General features: G+C 39.8%; 1 protein-coding gene across 1 annotated transcript in view; it reads left to right on the forward strand.

The window, feature by feature from the left end:
- The window catches only part of ablim1b (actin binding LIM protein 1b), a 254,903-nt gene that overhangs the window by 145,984 nt on the left and 82,933 nt on the right, over nt 1-25,986 (forward strand). Inside the window, exon 7 of the mRNA XM_072557362.1 lies at nt 18,073-18,160. Coding sequence (XP_072413463.1) covers nt 18,073-18,160 — 88 coding nt within the window. The remainder of the gene's footprint in view (nt 1-18,072; nt 18,161-25,986) is intronic.

A 25,986-nucleotide genomic window follows, 5' to 3' on the forward strand; every position in this document is an offset into this window, starting at 1 on the left:
GCCGTAAAATAACATGTAGTGAATCGTAGGTTTTCACATTGAAGTCCCACCTTGCCAGAGGCTGACAGCCAACCAGACACTGGCAGTGTCTGAGTCCTAGGAATTATTGCAGGACATCTTATCTTCAGGGAATCCATTGGTGATTTGGAAGATCTTTTTCTTCAAGTCCTTACCAGGTGGGGTTCATGGGAAGAGGAATTTAGGTGATTGAAGGCAAGAGGAGGTGGTTAGCTCTCAGCAGTCACCCTCACCCACCATCCTTGCCCCTTAATTGGCCAAAGACTGGGGCAAATTGAACACCCCCAGAGCTTGTTTCTCAACCAGGAAGCCAACTATTTTTATCACTTATTGGGAGGGCAGGTAAATGGACTGATGGCGATTTGAAATCCTTAAGCAGCTATAAATTGACTACTTAGGGACTTAATTGCTGGTGAGTTGTAAGGCAACCTATGGACCTTCTTGCTTAGCACTGAACTGCTGAGGTAATGAGAAAGGGGTGAGCCATGTTATTGTGACATCTGATCACATTGAACTGGAGCTTGAGGCTGTAGAGTAGGTGAAGATATCCTCTCTCCTCATGTCTTGTATATATCGGAGTTTAATAAAGCCTGTTATGGATCAAATTTCTTTTATGCATGTTTCACTGGCTGGGCCAGCATTTATTGCCTATTTCTCGTTACTGCCTTTGTCATTCGATTTGATAGTCATAAGGAGTCTTAGTGAGGTGAGATTCAGATACAAATCCATAAAAAATTAATAGGAACTGTAATTAGGGATTGATTTAGAAATCTGTAGCCAGTGTTCTTTAAAACTTGACATCTGGCTTCTCTTACCTCTTAACAAAGCAATGGTCAGTGCAAAGCTGCAAAAAGAGATTGTTTGTTTGTTAGTTAGTTAGTTAGTTAGTTAGTTGTTGAATTTCTCTTATTTTCTCAACATGTTCAAACATGCAAGCAATATTTTGCAGTTATTTTCCTCAGTTCCCTTCAAGTATTGCAATTGTATCTTTTTCAATATCATCAGTTTTCATCACTGCTGCCAAGCAAAGCAACACTATCTTAAGATAATCTAAAAGAAGCTGTGTAATTGAGAAGTTTTGGCTTGAAAATTTAGAAAATGTTGTTCAAGCATTATTAGAAAGTAACATTAGGAGCTTTATCATTGTTAACATTGGTTCCAATTTAGTTTTGCAATGAAGAATTTAGAAGACCTCTGATATGCAGAGTGGAAACTTGTACATTGTGAAATTGATTAAGATGCTATCCCTTCACCTTTTGAGATTTTGATTTTGAAGCAACAAAATTGATCTTGAGACCCTCCTTCCTCTGATAGCCATAAGGTTCTTAGAAACATTATATGAGCTTACAAAATTTTCAGACAGAAAAAAAGTCAGCTTGTCAATGACACTTTTCCCAAACTGCAATGGCTAAACCATCAAAGGTAATCACTTTTGTCTTCACCTCTACCTCCTCCACAGATGCCCCACCCCAACCCAACACACATCTGCAAGCATATAATATCATCCAACTAATGTTGAAGCATTTTGTTAAGAGGGCAACCTCTTTTTACTACATGATGCTGTCTAAAACAAATAGCATACAATAACATTTTGGAGAAATCATTCTTGTCCCAAATTTGAACGCTTTCACTTTTGGAGTTGCTAAAAGGCTGGGTTAAATTTTCATTAAGGCTTTAGTTCTTGAAATAATTGGACAATGATCAAATATATAAGGAGCACTCACAAATGATTGCAAGTTGATTGTCCATTTACCTGATTGCTGTTGTAAAGAGGAGAAAGTGAGGACTGCAGATGCTGGAGATCAGAGCTGAAAATGCATTGCTGGAAAAGCACAGCAGGTCAGGCAGCATCAAAGGAACAGGAGAATTGACGTATGTAAGTGTTATCTGTGGGTTTATTCAATGACATGATTTTGTGAAACTGTTAGATTTGAACCATCATAACTGTTACATTCTGAAGGTAGCAAACAGTAGGCACTTTGTGTGACGCAAACATTGACTTTTACTTGTCCAATTTCTAAAGTAGAATTTAACAAGAGTGGCTCTAAAGCTGAGCAAAAGTTAATTAGATGTCTTTCTTGTATTAGTAATGCTATCAACTCACTAGTAGTGTGGGAGCTGCTGAGGGTGCACTTATTGTGAAGGGGGTTTGAGTGCTGAGAATCTTTTCAACTGCCTGATTTCCCCTTCCTCATCTCACGGTCTTCTGCTTCCACAGTGACTTAGTGGGTTTTAAATGGTCACTATAGAGACCAGTAAGGCCCTTAATGAAAAGAAACGAAGATTGCATCTAGGCAGTGAAGTGGAGGGCAGTAGAAAGAGGGGTTGACCCAGGTCTAGTAGATGTGTGACAATAGAACAAGAGAGATGAGCATTAGAATCCTGACGGGAGTAGCCACAAGCAGCAGTGTCTTATATTAACAACTGAAGGTTTTAGTTTCCCCACTAGAGGAAATGGTTATCCTAAGTTGACCTTATCAGTTCTTTTCATGATCGAAAGACTGCTGACCTGACACCATTCAGCCTCACCTTTTCTGATAGATTTCTCATGAACAATTTGACATTCCAGTGATGAATAATCTTTTCAATGATTGAATTGGTTAACTTAGGCTAATTTATAACATTGTGCAAGGAGTAAAAGGCCAGGCAAGTTTGTACTTTGGAGTCTATTCGATTTCTTATATTAATGTTGAAGATTTGTTTGGTTTGAGAAAATCTCTTGAGGCTGCGTGGTAAGTTCTTATTTGGCTGAAATTAGCACTATGTTACATCATTCAAAAACGAATGTTACCATGGTTGCACAAAACAAAAATAATGTTTTCTGATCCCAGCTGCATGTATATATGATAGTGTTATTTCAAGAGTCTTTTATGTTCTTAAATATTTCCAAGAATTATTTGAAAGACCATGATGAAAATTTAAACATATTGTCTTGTGGACCAGACCTTTATTAAATGTACTGTTTTGCTTTGACCTTCTTTCAGATTAATGGACTGGGTGTTGCTGGAACATGACCTCTTACAGTGTCTGCCCATGGGCTTTAAGCTCACTCTTGCTTTACTGAACAGAAGAGCTTAAATTAACACTGTGAGGGAAGCAGAGCATCTAGGATTTGAATGACAGTAACCAATGGGCAATCTCCCGAAACAATGAGATTTAAGCACAACCAGTCCTGCTATAATACAATTGTTCCGTTCTCGTGCAATCCCATGTTATAAGAAAATCGTATAACAGCAGCACCATTTAAACTAATGGAGCCAGAACCGTGTTATAACCAATACACGCTTTAAAAGTTCATGTTTTAGAAACAGTGTTCCCAATTCGTTAATCGCGTTATAGAGAATTTGCACTAAAGAAACGTGCGTTATAGCAGAACGACCTGCACTTGGAAATAAGAGCTGAGAAAGCAGACAAATTAAATGCAGTGAATAATGTCAAGCCAGGCAAAGAAAGGTAAATAAAGAAGTGTGAGGAAAAATTGGAATAAGAGAGAGAGAAAAAGAGACACAAAAGAAAAATTAATTTAAAACTTGACACCTATTTCCCCCAAAACTTCAAAACATGATGGAATGGATCTTCACTTTGTAATAGTTCATTTTTAATCAGATGGGTTGATTGACAATTATTAACATTGATCACATCCTTGCATAGATCCTTATGCTTGTAATGACAAAATTTAAAGTTGTGAGTTTTGGTGTTGAATTAATGCACAAATACAAAAAGTTCCTAACTGAGAAACAGAGGCAAAGGACAAGATGTTCCTTTTGTGAAAAAAATGGCAATTTGAACAGTAGCTTTCAGATATTCATATTAAATTATTTCCCCTTGTCTGAAATTAATGTTCCATTTACCCATAAATAATGTTGATCATCATTAGAATTGTCAGTATATTGTGTCACAACTAGGATTGGAGGAGCACACTGCCTCTCTCTGGTTCCATTATTCCACTGGTCAGAACATAAATTTTAAGCTTTACCCAGTTATTGATATGGACATTAGACTCAGAATGCAAACAATCTCAAGTAATTTTCATTAATAAAAAGTATTATTATAAAAATCATACATACATATAACAAAAATATAAAGCCAATTAATAGTTTGAAGTATAAGTATAAATATTAATTATTCCAAAGTAAATCACACACATGCACAGGCTAAAGGGAAAAATATAAAGATACATAAAAACATAGTCCTGATTGGTCTGCTGGTATCCTGAGTCTGTATCCCCTGGTTCTAGACTCCCCAACCATGGAAAACGTCCTCAGTACGTCTAGTCTGTCCAGCCCTGTTGCAAGTTTATATATTTCAATCAGAAAGCCTCTCATTCTTCTAAACTCAATTGAATATAGCCCAGTCAAGACAACTGCTATTCATAGCACAGCCCTGCCATCCCCGGTATCAACCTCTTGAGCCTCTATGGCAAGTAAACCCTCCCTTATGTAGGGAGACCAAAACTGCACCCGATACTCCAGGTGTGGTCTTATCAATGTCCTGTATAACTGCAGTTAATATGTCCCTACTTCTGAACTGAAGTCCTCTTGCAGTGAAGGTCAATATACCATTTGCCTTTCTAATTGCTTGCTGCACTTGCCTGGCAACATCTATTGATGAGTGTACAATGACACCCAGATCTCTTTGTACATCCATGTTTCACAATATATCACCATTTCAAAAGTACTCTGGCCTTCAATTTCTCACATTGATGTGTAAGTATTTCACACTTAGCCATGTTATATCCCATCTGCCATGTGTTTGCCCACTCATTCAACTGGTCCAAATTACCTTGAAGCTCCATGGTATCCTCCTCAAAATGTACAAATCATGCCAAGTCTTGTGTTGTCAGCAAGCTTGGAAATGTTGCTTATGGTTCCCTCATCCCAGTCATTGCAGTACCCCACTAGTTACTGCCCACCACCTAGAAAAGACCTATTTATTCCCACCCTCTGTTTCCTGCCTGTTAACCAAATATCAATCCATATTACCCCAAGCTTGTGTCCTTTAAACTTGTCCACTAACTTCTTGAATGGATCTTATCAAACAACTTCCTAAAATCCAAATGTATCACGTCAACTGGTTCTCCTTTGTCTATTCTACTAGTCACATCCTCTCAAAACTCCATTGTGTTCATTAAATATGCCTTTGATAAACCAATGCAGGCTTTGTCCAATCCCAGTTAGGCAATTCAAGTGTTTTCTGTTATTATATCCTTCATACTAGACTCTTGTATTTTCCTAACTACATATGGTGGGCTAACTGCTCTGTAGTTCTGTTTTCTCTTCCTTTTTATTTAAATCGTAAGATTACATTTGGCACCTTCCAAACTGTGGGAACAGTTCCATATTCAAAAGAGTTTTGGAAGATAATTACCGATGTGTCCAATATTCCCAGGGCACTTCCTTGAGTATTGTGGAATGTAGATTATCAGGCTATAGTGATCAGCCTTTAACTCCATTAATTTTCCTAGCACTATATTCCTCTAATATTCCTTCAATTCTACCCTCTCACTAGACCCTTGGTTTCCCAACGTTTCTGGGAGGTTATTTGTGTTCTATTTTCTGAAGACAGAACCAAAGTATGCATTCAATTATTTTGCAATTCCTTTGTCCTCTATTATAATTTCCCTGGCTTCTTATTGTTAGGGAATCAGCATTTGTCTTTACTAATATGTTTCTCTTCATATATTTATAGGAGCTTTTACAGTTAGTTTCTATCTTCCCTGCAATTTTACTCCCATACTCTGTTTTCCTACTGTTGATCAAACCTTCCGTCCTCACCTTTTCTGAACTTTCTCTACGGAGATTCATTTAGCAATATAATATTTTTGCCAATAATTATTGTTGAGGGAAAAAAAGAATAAGGTATGAAAAGTTCAAAATGGCTTTCAGTCAGTGTGCTGGCAAAACCATAGTCAGTTATCAAAGGGACCTCTGTGGAAGCAATTCATTCAGAACTCATTGAGGAGAACTCTTTGGGAGGATTTTCAAAGAACAATTGTTTTAGTTTTTTTTCTTCTTGCACTGCAGCCTCAAAAGATTTTCTCAGAAAGGCAGAGGGTGATAGCAAGTTTTGAGAAGATTTGTAGTTCAGGTTGAGGTTCTGGAAGTGGGGGTTTGCTCGCTGAGCTAGAAAGTTCATTTCCAGACTTTTCATCACCCTACTAGGTAACATCTTCAGTGGGCCTCTGGGCGAAGCTGATAATTCCTGCTTTCTATCTATATGTTTGGGTTTCTTTGGGTTGATGATGCCATTTCCTGTGGTGTTGTCATTTCCTGGTCTTTTTCTCAGGGGGTGGTATCACCTTCATTGGGTGATTGAGCAGCAGCACTCCGAACGGTAGTGCTTCCAAGTAAATCTGTTGGATTTTAACCTGGTGTTGTGTGATTTTTAACCTCCTAATTTTATTTCCGTTCATGAGTATCGTTATTGTATCATTCATGGACATCGCACATTATGAGATGAACGCCCATTTTGCACAATATATTATTGTCAATATGTTGCTTTCACATCTTTTAAAAGTGAATTAAATAAAATTTCTTTGGAAATATCTCATGTCGACCCTCTATAAAGTGGTTCTACATTTAAGTATTTAATAGATATAAACATAATTATTTGACTACTAGTAGAAATTGTTCTTGTTCCTTTTGCCAACAATGATGAGAACATCTAAACTAAAGAAATTAGCTTCAATAGGTATGAAGCTGGAAGAGGACAGCAGGTCAGACAGCATCCAAGGAGAAGTAAAGTCAACATTTCGGGCCGAAAACCTTCATCAGTACTGGGGAAGGGCAGGCCAGAAGTAAATAGGGGGAGGGGAGTAGGGCTGGGGAAAGAGTAGGTGGGATGGTGATAGGTAGGAGGTTCTTGTGATTGGTCAGTGGGAAGGGTAGAGTGGATAGATGAGTAGAGAGATGGACAGGTAAGGTCAAGTCAGGGAGGCGAGAAGGAGGGGGAGGGCTAGACATGGGATAAGGCTGGGGGAGGAAGGATGTTGAAGCTGGTGAAGTCAACGTTAAGGCCAGTGAGTGGTAAGCTTCCCAGGCAAAATATAAGCTGTTGTTCCTTCAGTTTCTGTTTGGCCTCACTCTGACAGTGGAGGAGGCCAAGGATGAACATTGCCTGGGGAGTGGGAAGGGGAATTAAAATGGATGGCAACTGGAAGGTCATATTGGTTAGTGCATGCAGAGCGCAGAAGGTCCAGGAACTTGTCCCCGAGTCTGTGTTTGGTCTCCCAATAAAGAGGAGAACACAGCGGGAGCAATAGATACAATGGATCAGGTTGGATTGTTAGGTTATTTTTTTCTTGAGATTCTTACACACTTGATGCATCTGCAACACGACAACTTCTGTGAACAACCAAAGTGTTACTAAGCACAGCAGAGTGCAAGCTTTCTGGAGGAACCCTTTAACACACTTTTCAGGGCTTGCAGAGCTCTGTCAAAGATCTCTTTGAACAAAGGAAACAGTCCTTCCTTTGTACAAAATCTTTACATCACAGTCAGTAATGTCCACAAGACAACCCTCAGCCACTCCCTCACAGTCACATGCCACTCAAGACACAATTCAGTGACCTGATCATCTCCAGAAACAATTAAGGTAAGTCATTCCTTAATGGTCAAATCTGTTGTGAATCATTTTTTAACTGCAGGGAATAGTCAGAATTTTAATTACAATGTTCTTACTGATTTCTGAATAGGGGGTGATAATGTAATTCTTCTACTTCAATAACGAGGTAACGACCAGGTAAATGGCTCTGAATGGCGGGGGATGGGAATGTAAATTCCTTACAATTTACCTGTAAGGCAGAGACATTCCACCCTAGCCTCAGAACATCTAATTTCCTGCAGATCAGCAAAGCAAATTAATCCTTTAATATCGCAGGATGATGTGCAGACAAAACTCTGCTTGATCTGAAAGGATTGTTGGGGCCTTGCACAGATATGAGAGGGAAGGTGTAGGGGCAGATGTTGCACCTCTTGTGGTTGCAGGCAAAGGTACCGGGTGTGGTGTGAGTTTGGTGGGGAGTGTAGAGTTGACGAGACAGTCACAGAGTGACCGGTCCCTGCGGATATCAGACAGGGGTGGGGAAAAAGTATCTTTTTGGTGATGGAGTCTGATAGTAGTGGTGGAAATGCCAAAGGTTGATGTGTTGGATTCAGAAGTTGGTGGGGTGGTAAATGAGAACTAAGAGGACTCTATTCTTATTATTCTTTTTGGAAGGAGATTGAGGGTAGGTGTGGGAGATGAGGGAGATGTGGTTGAGAGCATCGATAATTACAGAGGAGGGGAAACTAGTAGTTGTTCTGCCCAAAATTGGGTGAGGTTGAAATGGAAACATGAGAGAAAAACGTGCAGTAATATATCCATAACCTACCTAATTTCCTTTTTTCCTTTTTCCCTTTTTCCCATCAACCTGGGTGGAACCTAACATATTAGTCTTTTACCTTTCTCATGATTTTTTGCAATGTGCATTGGAACTATGTGCTGGAAAGTGGTTGGATCAAAGTGGGCATTAGCTAACTGTTATAAATGGGGAGTGCTCAGTAGCTGCCTGCTCTCCTCTGATCCTTCAACTAGCAAAGACCTCTATCTTGTTCTCTTCTCCATCCCTCACCTTTTCTGTCTTGACCACCATCTAATCCTTCTGTGGATCATTGGGAAACTTCCTGTTATGACAGCCATCTGACCAAGAACAAATATGAATGACTCAGAAGGAAGTACAAAGCCCAGGCAAAGTGCTTTGACTCACCGAGGATAGAATAAATAAAATGTGTCATTCTAATCTTTATCAATGTTTGTTTTATCCAATTTTAAACCCTATAGTGTTTATACTCATATCATTCCACCATATCCCATCTTGAGACTATACAGATCATATATGCCTGTGTGATTAACAACACCTAGTTAACCAGCCTTCCAGGCTGTATCTCATTGAGAAGTACTGGGCAAAACTTGCCTCGTCTTGCCATCCGACTGAAAATGGACAGAACGTCCCATTGAAGAAGATTTGAGTTAGATTTAGATTTAGGTTTTATTGCAACCATAGCCAAAACTACTGGTTGGAAATGGATGTTCCATTGCTGAAGTTACCCTCCATTATCTCCCCCAATGACCATGCTTATGAATACTTCAGAAGTACAAAATGAATGTGAAGCAGATAGTATGTGAATCCAATTCATTCTGTAGATATTCATTGTGAGTGAATTGATAAGTTACAACGATGAAAGAGTAAAATGGCTTTTATAAACATATTTACACATTGGTTACTCTTTACTTCAATGTTTATTTTAAGCTGACAAAAATGTCATCCTGCCAGGCAGCTGCTTGGATTCTATATTTCAGGGACATGACAGATCTATGATTCTGTGAAATATAATTGTTTCCACAATTGGATTAAAGCCACTCACATAGTAAGGGCAACACCTGCAATATACAGTGTGAATAGAACTGACAATGCTAGGAATTGTGAACAAACAAGCTTCAAGGCTCCCTTGTCCTCAGTCATGTGACTGGTTAGACCTGAAGTAGTTTATCGAGATTGTCAATGGGAGAGCAGCAGTGTTCATTCACAGCAAAGGCAAGTAGGGCAAAGGTGGGTTATCTGAGCTTGAATCAGTTAAATGTTAACTGTAGGGTTGTAAGATTTATTGTTGACTGAATCTCATTAGGTGCCTGTAATTAGTTGGCATGTATAGTAAAACAAAGCCTGTCGATGGTAGTCTCTATCTACCAGACGGAGCAGTGTGTTTTACAAGCTGCTCAATCAAGCTCCTCTAATGCATCTGTCTAGACTAAGAGCTGTCAAGGGTAATGTGCATTTCCATCACTTCGTGGAAAGGGTCTTCGATGGTTTGATTGTGTATCCACATTGTGATGTGGCTGATTTAGAAGGATAAAGTGACTAAAGATTTCACATGTTAGCTTTTTGTACTTCCTTGTCTAAGCGCAGTGAAGACATTAAGTGAATATTTTTGTGCACACTGAATGGAAATTCCTCTTTGGTGCTGATTTCTGTGGATTAAAGTGGCCTGCATCAAATGCAGTGAGGAGAAAAAGCTGCAGGAAGGTTTCTCACAGCTCTGAGAATATGCTACATTATTAAGTGTGTGAACAAGCACAGCCACGCCTGATGCCAGCAAACTTTGCTTTAATGAGAGCTAACGCCTTAATAGTGTTGTTACATTTTCTAAGTTTAAAGAACACAAGTGATGCAATCCGCTCAACTGTTTCCAAAGCAAACACCTTGGAGGTGGCTTAGGCATTTTGCTTCTGTATCAAGTATTTTAAAGCATTTATCATTTAATTATATGTTTGAACTTGATTAGTAATGATGGTATTCTTAATGCAGGAAAGGCCTTCATTTCAAACATCTCTTTCATAATGGACTTTAGTGGAAGTTTTACCACATCCAGAGGTAAAATTTCAGAAAGTTGTTTTGCTGGTTCATACTGAAAGATATTGCAATCTGATGTTTTCTAATGACAGACTGCAACTGCAATTCAGTGCTCTGAACTTTTGTGCCTGTTTAGTTTTTAGCAGCTGATGCTATGAGTCCACTGTCTGCTGCACAATGGAGTTTTCTCAACACAAAAATGCTGTGCTTTGAGAAATGGATAAAAAAAATTGGTTTGTGGGTGGTCATGGCCCAAGGGTTGTCGTGAAAGTGTGATGCATTCGTCATCATACGAACATTAGAACATAAAAAAGAGGAGCAGGGCCAGGCTATTCAACCTTTCCAACCTCCCCAACATTCAATAAGATCAATTCTATGTCAATTCTCGCTACCCGCATGTTTCTTACATCCCTGGATTCCCTCAGCGTTTGGCTAACAGGACTGTCTAAAAAGGAAACAAACTGAGCACCAGGTTTTATTCCGAGAAAGCCAGAATTGAAGCATAGGGAGGTTAATGCTAAAGATGAAACAAACCTTGACCAGGCTATACCTTAAAAATATATAGTCTTCATAAAAGGGAGATTTAAAAGAATGATCCAAGACTTACACTGCTTTCAGTCAAGGATTGACAGACTCATTCTCCTTTCTCTTGCAGAAAGAAGCAAGGGGTGACTAATAGACTTCTTTAAAATAATGAAGTATTCAGATAAGCAGATGCAGAGAGTTTCCTCGGTGAGGAAAGGCCTAACCAGATGTTATCAATATAAGATAGTCACTAAGATATCCAATAGGGAATTCAGAAGAAACTTCTCCACCCAAAAAATGATGAGAATATGGAACTTACCCCCACAAGGCGTAGTCAAAGTGAAATATTATCAATTGATTTGGAGGAAGCTAGACAAATGTATGAGGGATGGAGAAATTGGGAAAATGGGATAGAATCCTTACAGGAAGCAAGATGTGAGGATGGATATAGAAATAATTGTGTAAGTTGGTGAGTTTATAGTGTATATCTGTGGCTAGCCTCTCACCAGAATCAGAAATGGAAATGTTGTTGATGGGAAGGGAGGAGTCGGATATGGCCCAGGTGAAAGTGAGGATAGGATGGAAAGCGAAATTGATAAGTCTTTCCAATTCAGAAGGAGAGGGGGAAGCAGCACTGATGATGTTATTGATGTACAGAGAAAGTGTTGTGGAGAGGGACTTGAATAAAATTTGAATAAGGGATATCCCATGCATCCCATAAAGAGATAAACATAAGTGGGGCCCATGTAGGTACATCAGGCTTATATTGCCTAGTGTTTAGTACAATGAGATGTAATCTCATTGAAACACAAAAATATTCATAAGGGTCTTGACTGAATCCATATTAGCTATGGCCACACCTTTGACCTGAAGAAATTGAGAGGAGTTATGGGAGAATGTTGGTGCATTTGCTGTGTATATCAGTAGCCAGCCTATCCCCAGAAACAGAGATGTTGAGGAAGGGAAGGGAGGAGTCAGATGGATCAAGTGAAGGTGAGAGCAGGGTGGAAATTGGATGTGAAATTGATAAAGCATATGAGGGAGAAGAGAATAGTTGGAGGATTTAGATGTGGGAAGTTTTGGGGCATGGCTCGAGTGGCATGTAACCACGAGTATGGACTAGTTGGGCTGAATGGCCATTTCTGAGATGTATATCCCATTTAATCCTAAATGATTATAAGAAATGTCAATTTACTGTAAAGAACGTTTCTTCATCACTGTCTTAAATCATCTGCGCCTTAATCTGAGATTGTAACCCTGAGTTCTAGACAGAGAAATGGATTTGTTGTAGATAGCTGAAGCCTAAGGACTGACCCCTGTGAAACCTTCATTAGTTACATTCTGGCAGCTTGAAAATGACCTACTTATTCCCATCCCCTGATTTCTGTCTAGTAATCAATTCATAATCCGTGTTAATATATTTACCTCTAATCCCATGAATCCCAATGGTATGTTTATAAGATCTTCTGGGAACCTCATTGAAAATCCAATAGGGTCCCCTGAATGAACTTGCAAAATACAACTTCAGAACACTCTAACAGATTCACCATATGTAGTTTCCCCTTCAGAAATCCATGTTGACTCTGTGACCCTATTACAGTTCACTAAGTGTTCCCTTTTGTTGTCAGTTCAGGATACAAGATTCTGTGTGCTCTCATTGCACAATATCTTCATGTATATTGGGCAGAGTGAAACACAGAACAAACACACATTCTGATAACATGTTTCATAACCTTATGACATTCCAAGCTATTCTTAGCTAATTAAGTTCTCCTTAACTCTATTTGCCTAAACTATCTCACGTCCCCTTTTTGCCCTCCTGATTTCCCTCTTAAATATGCTCTTACTGCCTTTAAACTCTTCTAAGGGTTCACTTGAACTATCCTGTCTAAACCTGACATATGCTTCCTTTTTTGTCTTAACCAAATCCTCAATTTCTTTAGTCATCCAGCATTCCCTACATCTACCAGCCTTTCCTTTCACTGTAATAGGAAGATACTGTCTCTATACTCTCATTATCTCATTTCTGTAGGCTTCCCATTTTCCAGCCATCCCTATACCTGCGAACAATCAGCATTTGAAAGTTCTTACCTCATATCATCAAAATCGGCCTTTCTCCAATTTGGAACTTCAACTTTTAGATCTGGTCTATCTTTTTCCATCACTATTTTAAAACTAATAGAATTATGGTCACTGGCCCCAAAGCGCTCCCTCACTAACATCTCAGTCACCTGCCCTCTCTTATTTCCTAGAAGTAAGTCAAGTTTTGCACCTTCTCTAATAGATACATCCACATACTGAATCAGAAAATGTTCTTGTACACTCTTAACAAATTCCTCTTCATCTAAACCCTTATCACTATGGCAGTCCCAGTCTATGTTTGGAAAGTTAAAATCCCCTACCATAACCACCCTATTATTCTTATAGATAACTGAGATCTCCTTACAAGTTTGTTTCTCAATTTTCCTCTGACTATTAGGGGGTCTACAAAAAAATCCCAATAAGGTGATCATCCCTTTCTTATTTTTCAGTTCTACCCAAATAACATTCCCAAATATATTTCTGGGAATATCCTCCCTCAGTACAGCTGTAATGCTATCCCTTATCAAAAACGCCACTACCCTCCTCTCTTTCCTCCCTTTCTGTCCTTCCTGTAGCATTTGTTTCCTGGAACATTAAGCTGCCAGTTCTGTCCATCCCTGAGCCATGTTTCTGTAATTGCTATGATATCCCAGTCCCATGTTCCTAACCATGCCCTGAGTTCATCTGCCTTATCTGTTGGGCCTCTTGCATTGAAATAAATGCAGTTTAATTTATCGTTCCTACCTTGTTCTCTGCCTTGTCCCTGTCTGCCCTGACTGTTTGACTCGCTTCTTTTCTCAACTGTAGCAGTCTCAGATCCACCTCTTTCCTCACTATTTCCCTGGGTGCCACCCACCCCCACTTTACTAGTTTAAATCCTCCTGAGCAGCTCGAGCAAAACTCCCTGCCAGTATATAAGTCCTCTTCCAATTCAGGTGCAATCCATCCTTCTTTACAGGTCACTTCTACCCCAGAACAAATTCCAATGATCCAGTGATCCAAAAATGTGAATTCTTCTCCTGTACATCAGCTTCTCAGCCATGTATTAATCTGCTCTATCCTCCTATTCTTACCCTCACTAGCTCGTAGCACTGGGAGTAATCCAGGTATTACTACTCTCCAGGACCTCCTTTTTAAAATTCCTTACTCTCTATATTCTCCCTTCAGAATCTCATCCTTTTCCCTTCCTCTGTCGTTAGTTCCAATGTATACAATGACAACCTGCTGTCCCCTCTTCCCCCTTGAGAACATTCTGCATCTTGTCTGTGATGTCCATGATCCTGACACTAGGGAATCAACACACCATTCTAACTTTTTGCTGCTGGCCACAGAAATGTCTGTCTGTGCCTCGGACTAGAGTCCCCTAACACAATCGATCTCTTGGGACTCAATGTACCTTTTATTGCATTAGAGCCAGTCTCATTACCAGAAACTTGGCTGTTCATGGTACATCCCACTGAGAATCCATCACCCCTACATTTTCCAAAACAGCATACTTTTTGAGATGGGGATAGCCACAGAAGACTCCTGCCTACCTCTTTTACCTTTCCTAGAGTTAACCCATCTCTGTCACTGTATCTGTGATTTTGTTTTCCTTCCTAGGACTGCCTTCCATCACACCCCCTTTCTCTTGTAAATTCCTCATTGCCTCTAATTGTCGCCCCAACCAATCAATTTGATCTGATAGGATTGCCAACCAACAGCATTTATTGCAGATATAATTCTTAGTAGCACGTAAATACTCCCTCAACTCCCACATCCAACAGGATACAATTAGTAAGTTTGCAGATGACACCAAAATTAGAGGTGTAGTGGACAGCGAAGAAGGTTACCTTAGATTACAACAGGGTCTTGATCAGATCCACCAATGGGCTAAGGAGTGGCAGAAGGAGTTTAATTTAAATAAATGCAGTGTGCTGTATTTTGGGAAAGCAAATCTGAGCAGGAGTTACACACTTAGTGGTATGATTTTAGGGAGTGTTGCTGGGAGGTCATGTTGCGGCTGTACAGGACGTTAGTTCGGCCACTTTGGGAATATTGCATGCAATTCTGGTCTCCTTCCTATTGGAAGAATGTTATGAAACTTGAAAGTGTTCAGAAAAGATTTACAAGGATTTTGCCAGGGTTGGATGATTTGAGCTATAGGGAGAGGTTGAATAGGCTGGGGCTGCTTTCCCTGGAGCATCGGAGGCTGAGGGGTGACCTTATAAGGTGACCTTATAAAATCATGAGTGGCATGGATAGGGTAATTAGACAAGGTTTTTTCCTTGAGATAGGGAAGTCCAGAACTAGAGGGCATAGGTTTAGGGTGAGAGGGGAAATATATAAAAAAAACTTAAGGGGCAACTGTTGCACGCAGTGGGTGGTGCATGTGTGGAATGTGCTACCAGAGAAAACTCGTACAATTGCAACATTTAAAAGGCATCTGGATGGGGTATATGAATAGGAAGGATTTGGAGGGATATGGGCCGGGTGCTGGCAGGTGGGACTAGATTGGGTTGGGATATCTGTTGGCATGGACGAGTTGGACTGAAGGGTCTGTTTCCATGCTGTACATCTCTGTGACTCTACGATTCTAAGTTCTCTTAAAGTGTCATTGCTGTTGTAATGAAGGGAAACAAGAAACTAGTGTTTCCTAAATATATTACAAGCTGAGGTTAACAGGGCATTGATGGGCCTGTTGAAGCTCGCTTTCATGGTTTTGACACATTTCAATCCCTCGCTGTCCTGTAACACAATCCTTTGTGTCTTGTAGTTAATTTTCAGTCAAGTTTCTATTATATCCATTCTGCAAGTCCTTTCAACAACCTGTCTTGAATGCAGGAGAATGACGTATCTGTCTCAGGTAAATAATGTGAATAGACACTGTTCCAACGGAGGAAACATGGGTCAGGTGATCAAAACCTTAGCTAATAAAGTAGATTTTAAGGAATGAGCAAGAGAGGAAAACTGTGGGAGTTAAGGAAAGATATTTGTAAAATGTAGACAGACCTTTGTCAGTATGTGATAGAGAGAAATGTGGAAAAAACATAAGTCAACTCTATATTTTTATCAACAGTAGTTGCATTAGGTGGGACCAATAATTTTAAGGCAATACAAAGAAAGCACCTTCAGTCTTTTGAGGCAGTGACTTAATCTATTGTATTGTGCTAAAAACCAACTCATGACTGCAAATGCTTCTATAGTCAAAAATGTAGGATATATTCATGGGTGGAAAGAGTGTAAAAATAGTAATTGACCACTAATACTTTGGTAAATATGTTTCTGTTGTTTCTGAAAGTATTTCAATTGCTGTTGCATTGTTGTTAATAACCCCTGCCCCACCCCAGACAAGGCCATAAATTTAAATACAGGTGGAATGGGAGTGAAAAGACAACAGCTGCTTGATCCATCTCTCTTCCCTCCCTGAAGACCTGCTCAGTTTGCAGTCAGCAAATATCTGTAGCTCATGACATGATTGCTTCACTGCCACATCTCTTCATCCAATTTATCCATCGGGGTTTGCTTTGGCTCGGTGCCACGTTGCTTACTCCAGTACATCTGGCAGAGCTTCACTCAACAGAGCAGGCAATTTCTTTCATTGTCAGGTGTCTCTCTTTTCAACTGAAGGTACTGTACTCTGATTCTGAGGCTCTGCACAGAGCTCCATTTTCAAGGACAGTGGGTATTTGTAAAAAACATTGCAGCCAAATACAGTCCTGAACCAACCAGGCAAGCACAGATGAGTAAGCATGAGCAGACATTATTGGATAGCGAGCAACAGCAAGGAGCCTAGCTTAACTTTCTTCTCCAGCCAAGACAATAATATCCAATGCTCAATTATTAGTTGGGATAAGGCAACTTAACACAGACCAATGATTGAACCAGGAACCTGCCCAGTATAGATAACACAATGCCACCATCAAGGTATGTATTCTCAAGGGCTAAATACTAAGATGTTGAAATAAAAATGGAAAATACCTGAAACCCCCAGTAGGTCTGGCACATCTGTGGGGAGAGCATGAGAGTTGTGAATATTTAATGGACTAGATTTTCCAAAGCACTTCAGGATACCAATGCTGCATTCATAAAGGAGGATTCTGAAAGTACCCTTGACACCAGTGACACCAGCTGAACAATTTTCCATGTAATGTAATTGTCCGCTTCTAGGATCACTGATTTACTAAGCACAGGGTATGGACTCCCAGTCAGAGGGCTGCCCATCTCTGTGTACCAGGCAGGCTCAATTCTCAGCCAACTCCTGGGAATGATCCCCCAAAGTGGGAATGTCTAAGAGTACCATCCTGCTTTTTGACCTCCCTGTTTTCCTAGAGCCCCACCTTCAAGCCTGCATAGGACTGGAAAAATCTCATCCAGTGTTTCAGGTCATTGACTTGTTATTAGAACCACATTTACATTCTGTATCAAAAAGCTCCAGTATTTGTTAACTTTTAAAATGATAACTCATTAAAGTCCTATTTAGTTTTACATGTACCATCTTGCCCCTGAAAATTGTTTTGGTTTAATCTACATCCTTCAATCATCTGGCATGTCCTGTATTGCTCATTATGTCTGCACTAAACAATCAAAGATATTTCATTTGTTACTGTGGCTGATTGCAGCTTGGCTTATGTCTGAAAATTACTCGTCATCTCACAATTTCACGGGCAACAAGCCCTGTCAGGAGTCACACTGAGAATTCAGTTGTAAGCATATTGTCATTCATATTTACATGAAGCTGAGACCTGGAAGAATTCCAAGAGATTGTCGTTGCAAGTATGCTTTTTTTAGTTGCAAGTATGTTGCCTGTTTGAATTCTCCAAATTAGTGGAACAGTCAGGGTATTGCATCACTGGCTGCTTGCTATTTGCAGTATGATTTCAGTTACAGAATGGTGGTAAAGTCTAGGAGAAGCAAATTAATTCATCCTTGGATAGCTAGTTCATTTGAATCAAAATTCGAGATTTCACACTATAACATTTCCAAGTACAGAACCTTGTTTTGTCCAGTACAATTGTATGCTTTATCATTAGCTGTTTCTCAAACATGATTGTTGACAAGCATTTTTTTGGTTCTAGGCAGGTGACAAACATTATCATCCGAGTTGTGCACGATGCAGCAAATGCAACCAGATGTTTACAGAAGGGGAAGAAATGTACCTGCAAGGTAAGATGTTACTCTTTTCAAAAATGTAAGTATGTTTGGTCCAATCAAGATAAGAAATAGCATTGCTGGGAGTTTAAATACTTACCTGCTTCGGTCACCCAGTGTCAACACTGAGCACTTGCAAGCCAAATTGTGGGCGGCACGGTGGCACAGTGGTTAGCACTGCTGCCTCACAGCGCCAGAGACCCGGGTTCAATTCCCGCTCAGGCGACTAACTGTGTGGAGTTTGCACGTTCTCCCCATGTCTGCGTGGGTTTCCTCCGGGTGCTCCGGTTTCCTCCCACAGTCACAAAGATGTGCAGGTCAGGTGAATTGGCCATGCTAAAATTGCCCGTAGTGTTAGGTAAGGGGTAGATGTAGGGGTATGGGTGGGTTGCGCTTCGGCGGGGCGGTGTGGACTTGTTGGGCCGAAGGGCCTGTTTCCACACTGTAAGTAATCTAATCTAAAAATATGTCATGATCAGTTGCAAATTAAAGCTCACTTTACGCCACTCTGAGATTGTACCTTAGCAGACTTCCCTACCCTTTCTGTTTCAATGCTGTTCTTGTTTTGCTTCACATCCAGGCTTCCTAAAATGTAACATTGTTTAATGGCATTAACTTACTGCAAGCAGGATTAGTGCCTTTAATAGCAGTTCACAAGAAAGCGGAGACTTTCAAATCCTCAAATCTAGATTTATTTGAATGAAGGTTCTGCCCAGGATTAGCCAACTTTTCAGATATGAGAACTTTTCATATGCATAATCACAGGCTTTTTGATGCAGGGGTTGGATAACAAGGAAAATAGATATTACTCCACATTTCTCATTTATCAATGAGAAAGGAACATTGATAAATGAGATCCATTCAGCAAGGCAGGCGATGGCCTTGTGGTAGTATCACTGGACTATTAATCCAAAGACTCAACTGATGTTCTAGGGATCCAGGTTTGAATCTTACCGTGGTAGATGGTGAAATTTGAATTCAGTGAAAATCTTTATTAAGAGTCTAATGACAACAATTGTTGGAAAACCCATCTGGTTCACTAATGTCCTTTGTCGAAGGAAACTGCCGTTCTTACCTGGTCTGGCCGACATATGGATTCCAGACCCACAGCATTGTGGTCAAATTTTAATAGCACTCTGGGCAATTGAAGATGGGTAATAAATCCTAGTCTAGCCAGTGTCACCCTCATCCTGTGAATGAAACAAAAAACCATCAATTCTGTGCCACCATTCAATTAGATCATTGCTGATCATCTCTCAATGCCACATTAAGTGACAGGGGGGGTAGTTGCTAGAAATGTATCAATTAGTAGAATCCGTAATGAGATATAGGATTAACTATTACTTCAAAAGACAAAGATTTATGAAGGATAGTTAGCATGGGTTTATTAAAGAAGGTTCTTGTCTTATTAATTTCATTGATTTTCTTGAGGAATTGACAAGGAAGATTAATGAGGGTAATGAAGTCGATATTGTTTGCAACAAATTCTCATTATCTTTGGGGTTGAAGGCACAGTCCTCCCATGGATAACAAAAAACTCAGACCTCTACAGTATAAATTTCCTATCTACCATAAAGGACCATCTGATCAAACTGGATGCGTCAATGGGAGAGAAAAAAGGGGTCTAGGGTCGATGGCGGTGAATCTGCAAACAACAAGGAGTAGGTGTACATGGATTTTAGTGAAGTATTTTGCACAGTCTTATGGGTCAGAAAAATTAAAGCCCATGGGATACAGGGGAACGTGGTGAGTTGAATTCAAAATTTGCTCAGTGACAGGACAAAAGCATAATGGCCGATGGATGATTTTGCAAATGGAATCTCTCTCATTTGGTGTTGCACAAGACTTGATGTTGGATCCCTTGCTATTTATGGCACATGTTAATGATTTCCTCTTAAGTGTGGGGGGTCATATTTGGGGGATTTTCAAATAACACAAAAATTGGTAGTGATGAGGGTGGATGTTCAGTGTAGCATGATATCAGTGGTTTGGATGAGAATGTGTAAAAGTGGTAAATAGAATACTATCCAGACAACTTCAATGTTTTGTATTTAGGGAGAACAAACAAAAAAAAAGGGGTTATACAAAAAAGTGGGAAAATATTACGAGCAACAGTGAAAATTTAAAGTCCTTGTGGTGCATGTCTACACATCGGTGAAATAGCAAATAGATAATGTAGTAAACTTGACACATGAAATGCTTTCCTTCATTGGACAAAATGCAACAAATGAAAACAAGGCTGCAATGCTAGAAATGTATCAGAACTGAAGAAGGGTCAAACAACCCAAAAGGTTAACTCTGATTTCTCTCTACAAATGTTGGCGGACCTGCCTAGCTTTTCCAACAATTTCTACTTTGGAAGCTGAGGGATATTTTGTTTGAGGTATACAAAATAATGAAAGGTTTGGCTAGTAGCCATGGATTTTCCCTAGCAGGGAGATCAGTTTCCTGGGGACATAGATTTAGGTCCCCAACCAAAAAAGAGAAAATGCTGGAAAATCTCAGCAAGTCTGGCAGTATCTGTAAGGAGAGAAAAGAGCTGACGTTTCGAGTATAACTGACCCTTTGTCAAAGCTCGATATATAGATTTACATAGATTTAGGTGATTAGTAGAAAGATTACAGAGAGAGGGAACATTGGAAAATATCTTTCCTAATGGGGCAGCATGGTGGCTCAGTGGTTGGCACTGCAGCCTCACAACGCCAGGGACCCGGATTCGATGCCCACCTAGGGTGACTGTCTGTGTGGAGTTTACACATTCTCCCTGTGTCTGTGTGGATTTCCTCCAGGTGCTCCGGTTTCCTCTCACAATCCAAAGATGTGCAGGTTAGGTGAGTTGGCCATGCTAAATTGTCCATAGTGTTAGGTGCATTAGTAAATGTAGGGTAGGGGAATGGGTCTGGGTGGGTTATTCTTTGTAGGGTCGGCGTGGACTTGTTGAGCCAAAGGGCCTGTTTCTACACTGTAGGTAATCTCATCATATTTTCAGTCACAGGGTGATGGGTGTCACTGCCCAATTTGGTGGTTGAGATTGTGATGATACTCTGGCATTTTGTCCTTTTTTTTATGAGAAGTGGTTGAGACAGAGATGCTGAGCGATCTATTCCAGGCCAATAAAGTAAATAACTTGTGAGGCCTTGGGCCTTTTTCTAAGTTGGATAATAGAAGCAGCATGAATGGGTGGGGTCAAGCTCCCATTTTAGTTTTAGCTTTTAGTAGTTGCTGGGGTCTCAAAGCCAGATGTGGAAGCTGATGTACATCACTCTCTGCTACAGCGAAACACTTGTCTCTCTCGCACTCCCTTTCTCTCTCTCTCTCTCTGAGTTTTCTCTTGCCATGTGAGACAATCTATTTCACTGAAGTTGCCTTTGCCAAGGCTGTGTTTATGGGATGTTACTATATTGGAGCAGTTGCTGTTTAGCAATTAATTAATCTATTATTCTGTTAAACTTCCTAATAGAGTTGTTATTCCAATTCCTCTTTCTTTTGTTTGTATTTTAACTATAGTAAAGGAATTGTGTTTTGCTTCAGCCCTGATAGTTTGACAAAACGAATTGCATCCAGAATGTAACATGTTATACTTGCCTTTAAACATAAGAGATAGTTGCAGTCCAGGCTATCTTCTTAATATATTTTGAGGGGGTTTGGTTTGATCAACATCAAGGTGGAAACTCTGAGCTCATTTAAAGCAATTCATTCTAGCACCTGAACCACAGTAACTTGCAAGGCTACGGACGTAGCGCTAATAAGTGTGATTATGATGGACTGTTCTATTCTGTTCATCCAGACATGATGGGTTGAATGGTCTCTCACTGCAGTGTAACTTTTCTATGATTCTTTCTGATCAGCCTCTATTGCAGACCCTCTTACAAGTATAAACCTCCTTTCATATGGGGATTAAAGATGTTCACAATGCTCCAAGTGAGTCTTCACCAAGGCTCATTTTTACTTCTGTAAAGGACATCTTTACTTCTGTACTGAAACCTCATTGACATGGAGACCAATATACCATTTGTCTTCAGGTGAACAAGAGACATCCATGTCCCTTTGGACATCAGCACTACCCAACCTCTCATCATTAAAGAAAAATTCTGCTTTTCAGTTTTTTTCAATAGAAGTGAATAGTTTCACACTTATTTACATTAAATTTCATCTGTTACGTTCTAGCCCATTCACTTAACCAAGTACTCTTGAACCCCCATTTGCACCTTCCTCATCAATTGTATTTCCATCCAACTTGGAGTCTTCAGCAAATTTGAAAACATTATAAATGGTCCCCTCATCAAAATGATACCTATGAATTGTAATAGTTGTGGACTGAGCACTGATCCTTGTGGTACCACACTCTTTACAGCCTACATCCTGAGAATGATATATTTATTACAACTCTTGACTTTCTGTCTGTTAACTAATTCTTATTCAAACTAGCGTATTAACCTCAATCTCATGTGCTCTAATTTTATTTGCTAACCTCCTATGTAGGATCTTACGAAAAACCTTCTGAAAATCCAAGTGCATCACATACACTAGCTTTTCTTAATCAACACTGCAGCTAATATCCTCAAAGAGCTCCTTACTATTGACACACAATAGTTCTGTAGTTCTTTACTGTCCCTCTTCCTCCCTTCTTAAATAGTGATATTTGTATTGTGATCTTACACTCAACAGGAACCTTACTAGAATCTACAGAATTATGAAAGATAACCCCCAATAAATTCATTATCTCTTTAGTATTTCCTTTCACACTGTGGGATGAAATTCATCAGGCTCAGAGGATTCCTCAACCTTGTCTAGTTCACTTTTCAAGTATTGTGGGTTTACTAATACCAGTTAATTTTAGTGCAACAGTTTCACAAACTCTGTAGTTGTGACCTCTGTAGGTCATCTTGTAGTTTAGAGAGATTTTTTATGGCTTCTACCCTGAATGCAAATGCAACACAATTGTTTAGTTTCTTCATCAATTTCCCGTTGTTCACTATAAATTCTCCTGTACCCAGCTGTAATAGGTTCACATTTCTCCTACCTAACCTTTTCCTTCTCACATAACTAAAGAAGCATTTTGTAATCTGCCTTTATGTTCCATGGTAGTTGATATTCCTGTCTAATACAATTTCTTAATCCTCCTTATCTGGGTTCTAAATTGCTCCCAATCCTCCAGCTGACCACTTCTTCTGACATCTTTATGAGCAACTTCTTTGGATCGAATGCAATATTTAATTTATTTCTTTAGCCACTGTTGATTTACATTTTTCTTTGGGTATTTCTGTCTCAGAAGAATAGATGGCTGTTGTAGACTGTGTAGTGTTTCTTTAAATACTAGCTATTGTCTGTCTAACTTCAAATCTTTTAGTGCATTTTTGCAAACCACCTTATCTTCTCAAACTTTCATAATTTCCTTTCATTAAACTTAATTTCTGAATGAATTATATGACATTAAATCTTCGAAAATCTATCTTATTATGTTAACCAACACATTTACAGCAAGCTTATTGATTAATCTTTTCTAATTACGTAACAATAAATCCAAAATGTCCGATAAACTAATGGCATAGGAAGGGAAAAGAATGAGATTCTGAAGGGAGAATGGAGAAAGTTAGACAAGAATTTAAAAAGGAGGTCCTCAGGAGTAGTAATATCTGGATTACTCCCAGTGCTACGAGTGACTCAGGGTAGAAATAGAAGGATTGAGCAGATGAATGTGTGACTGAGGAGCTGGTGCAAGAGAGAACAATTTTTGGATTGTTGGAATCTCTTCTGGGGTAGAAGAAACCTGTACAAGAAGGACGGATTGCACCTGAATTGGAAGGGGCGTAATATGCTGGTAGGGAGATTCGCTGGAGCTGCTCAGGAAAATTTAAACTAGTAAAGTGGGAGTGGGTGGAACCCATGGAAATAGTGAGGAAAGAGATCAATTGGAGACTGGTACAGTTGGGAAAAGGAGCAAGTCAAACAGTCAGGGCAGGCAGGGACAAAGCAGAGAACAATGTAGGACTGATAAATTAAACTGCTTTTGTTTCAATACAAGGGGCCTAACGGGGAAGGCAGATGAACTCAGGGCATGGCTAGGAACATGTGACTGGGATATCATAGCAATTGCAGATGTGGCTCATGGATGGACAGGACTGGCAGATTAATGTTCTAGGATACAGGAAGGACAGAAAGGGAGGCAAGAGAGGAGGGAGAGTGGCGTTTTTGATAAGGGATAACATTATGGTTGTATTTAGGGAGAATAATCATGGAAATACATCCAGGAAAGATATTTGGGTGGAACTGAGAAATAAGAAAGGGATGACCATCTTATTGGGATTGTATTATAGACCCTCTCCGTAGTCAGCAGAAAATTGAGAAACAAATTTGTAAGGAGATCTCAGTTATCTGTAAGAATAATAGGGTGGTTATGGTAAGGAATTTTATGATTAGGACTGCCACAGTATTAAGGGTTTAGATGGAGAGGGATTTGTTAAGTGTGTACAAGAAAACTTTCTGATTCAATATGTGCATATACCTACTAGAGAAGGTACAAAACTTGACCTACTCTTGGGAAATAAGGCAGGGCAGATGACTGAGGTGTCAGTGGGGGAGCATTTTGGGGCCAGCAACCATAATTCTATTAGTTTTAAAATAGCGATGGAAACTGATAGACCAGATCTAAAAGTTGAAGTTCAAAATTGAAGAAAGGCCAATTTTCATGGTATTAGACAAGAACTTTTGAAAGTTGATTGGAGGCAGACGTTCACAGGTAAAAGGACAGCTGGAAAATGGGAAGCCTTCAAAAATGAGATAACAAGAATCCAGAGAAAGTATATACCTGTTAGGGTGAAAGGAAAGGCTGGTAGGTTCAGGAAATGCTGGATGACTTGAATAATTGAGGGTTTGGTTAAGAAAAAGAAGGAAGAGTATGTCAGGTATAGGCAGGATAGATGGAGTGAATCATCAGAAAAATATAAAGACAGTAGGAGTATACTTAAGAGGGAAATCAGGAGAGCAAGAAGGGGACATCAGATAGCTTTGGCAAACACAGTTAAGGAGATTCCAAAGAGATTTTATAAATATATTAAGGACATAAGGGTAACTAGGGAGAGAATAGGGCTCCACAAAAATCAGCAAGGCAGCCTATGTGTAGAACGACAGGAGATGGGGGAGATACTAAATGAGTATTTTGCATTAGTGTTCACTGTGGAGAAGGACATGAAAGATATAGAATGTGAGGAAATAGCTCGTGACATCTTGAAAAATGTCCATATTACAGAGGAGGAGGTGCTGGATTTCTTAAATTGCATAAAAGTGATTAAATCCCCAGGACCTGATCATGTGTACCCTCGAAGTCTGTGGATAGCTAGGGAAGTAATTGCTGGGCCCCTTGCTGAGATAGTTGAGGTGAGGTGCCAGAAGACTAGAGATTGGCTAACGTGGTGCCACTATTTAAGAAAGGTGGTAAGGAAAAGCCAGGGAACTATGGACTGTGAGCCTTACGTCAGAGGTGGACATGTTGTTGGGGGGGAATCCTGAGGGTCAGGATGTATATGTATTTGGAAAGACAAGGATTGATTTGGGATAGCTAACATGGCTTTGTGCAAGGGAAATTGTGACTCACTAACTTGACTGAGTTTTTTTTGAAGAAGTAATGCAGAGTATTTATGAGGGCAGAGTGGTGGATGTGATTTATGTGGACTTCAGTAAGGCATTTGGCAAGGTTCCTCATGGTAGACTGATCAGCAAGGTTAGATCACATGGAATATACGGGGAACTAGCCATTTGGATACAGAATTGGTATGAAGGTAATTGCCAGAGGGTGGTGCTGGAGGGTTGTTTTTCAGACTAGAGGCCTGTGACCAGTGGTG

The sequence above is a fragment of the Chiloscyllium punctatum genome, chromosome 38, assembly GCF_047496795.1.
Source record: "Chiloscyllium punctatum isolate Juve2018m chromosome 38, sChiPun1.3, whole genome shotgun sequence".
Lineage (NCBI taxonomy): Eukaryota > Metazoa > Chordata > Chondrichthyes > Orectolobiformes > Hemiscylliidae > Chiloscyllium > Chiloscyllium punctatum.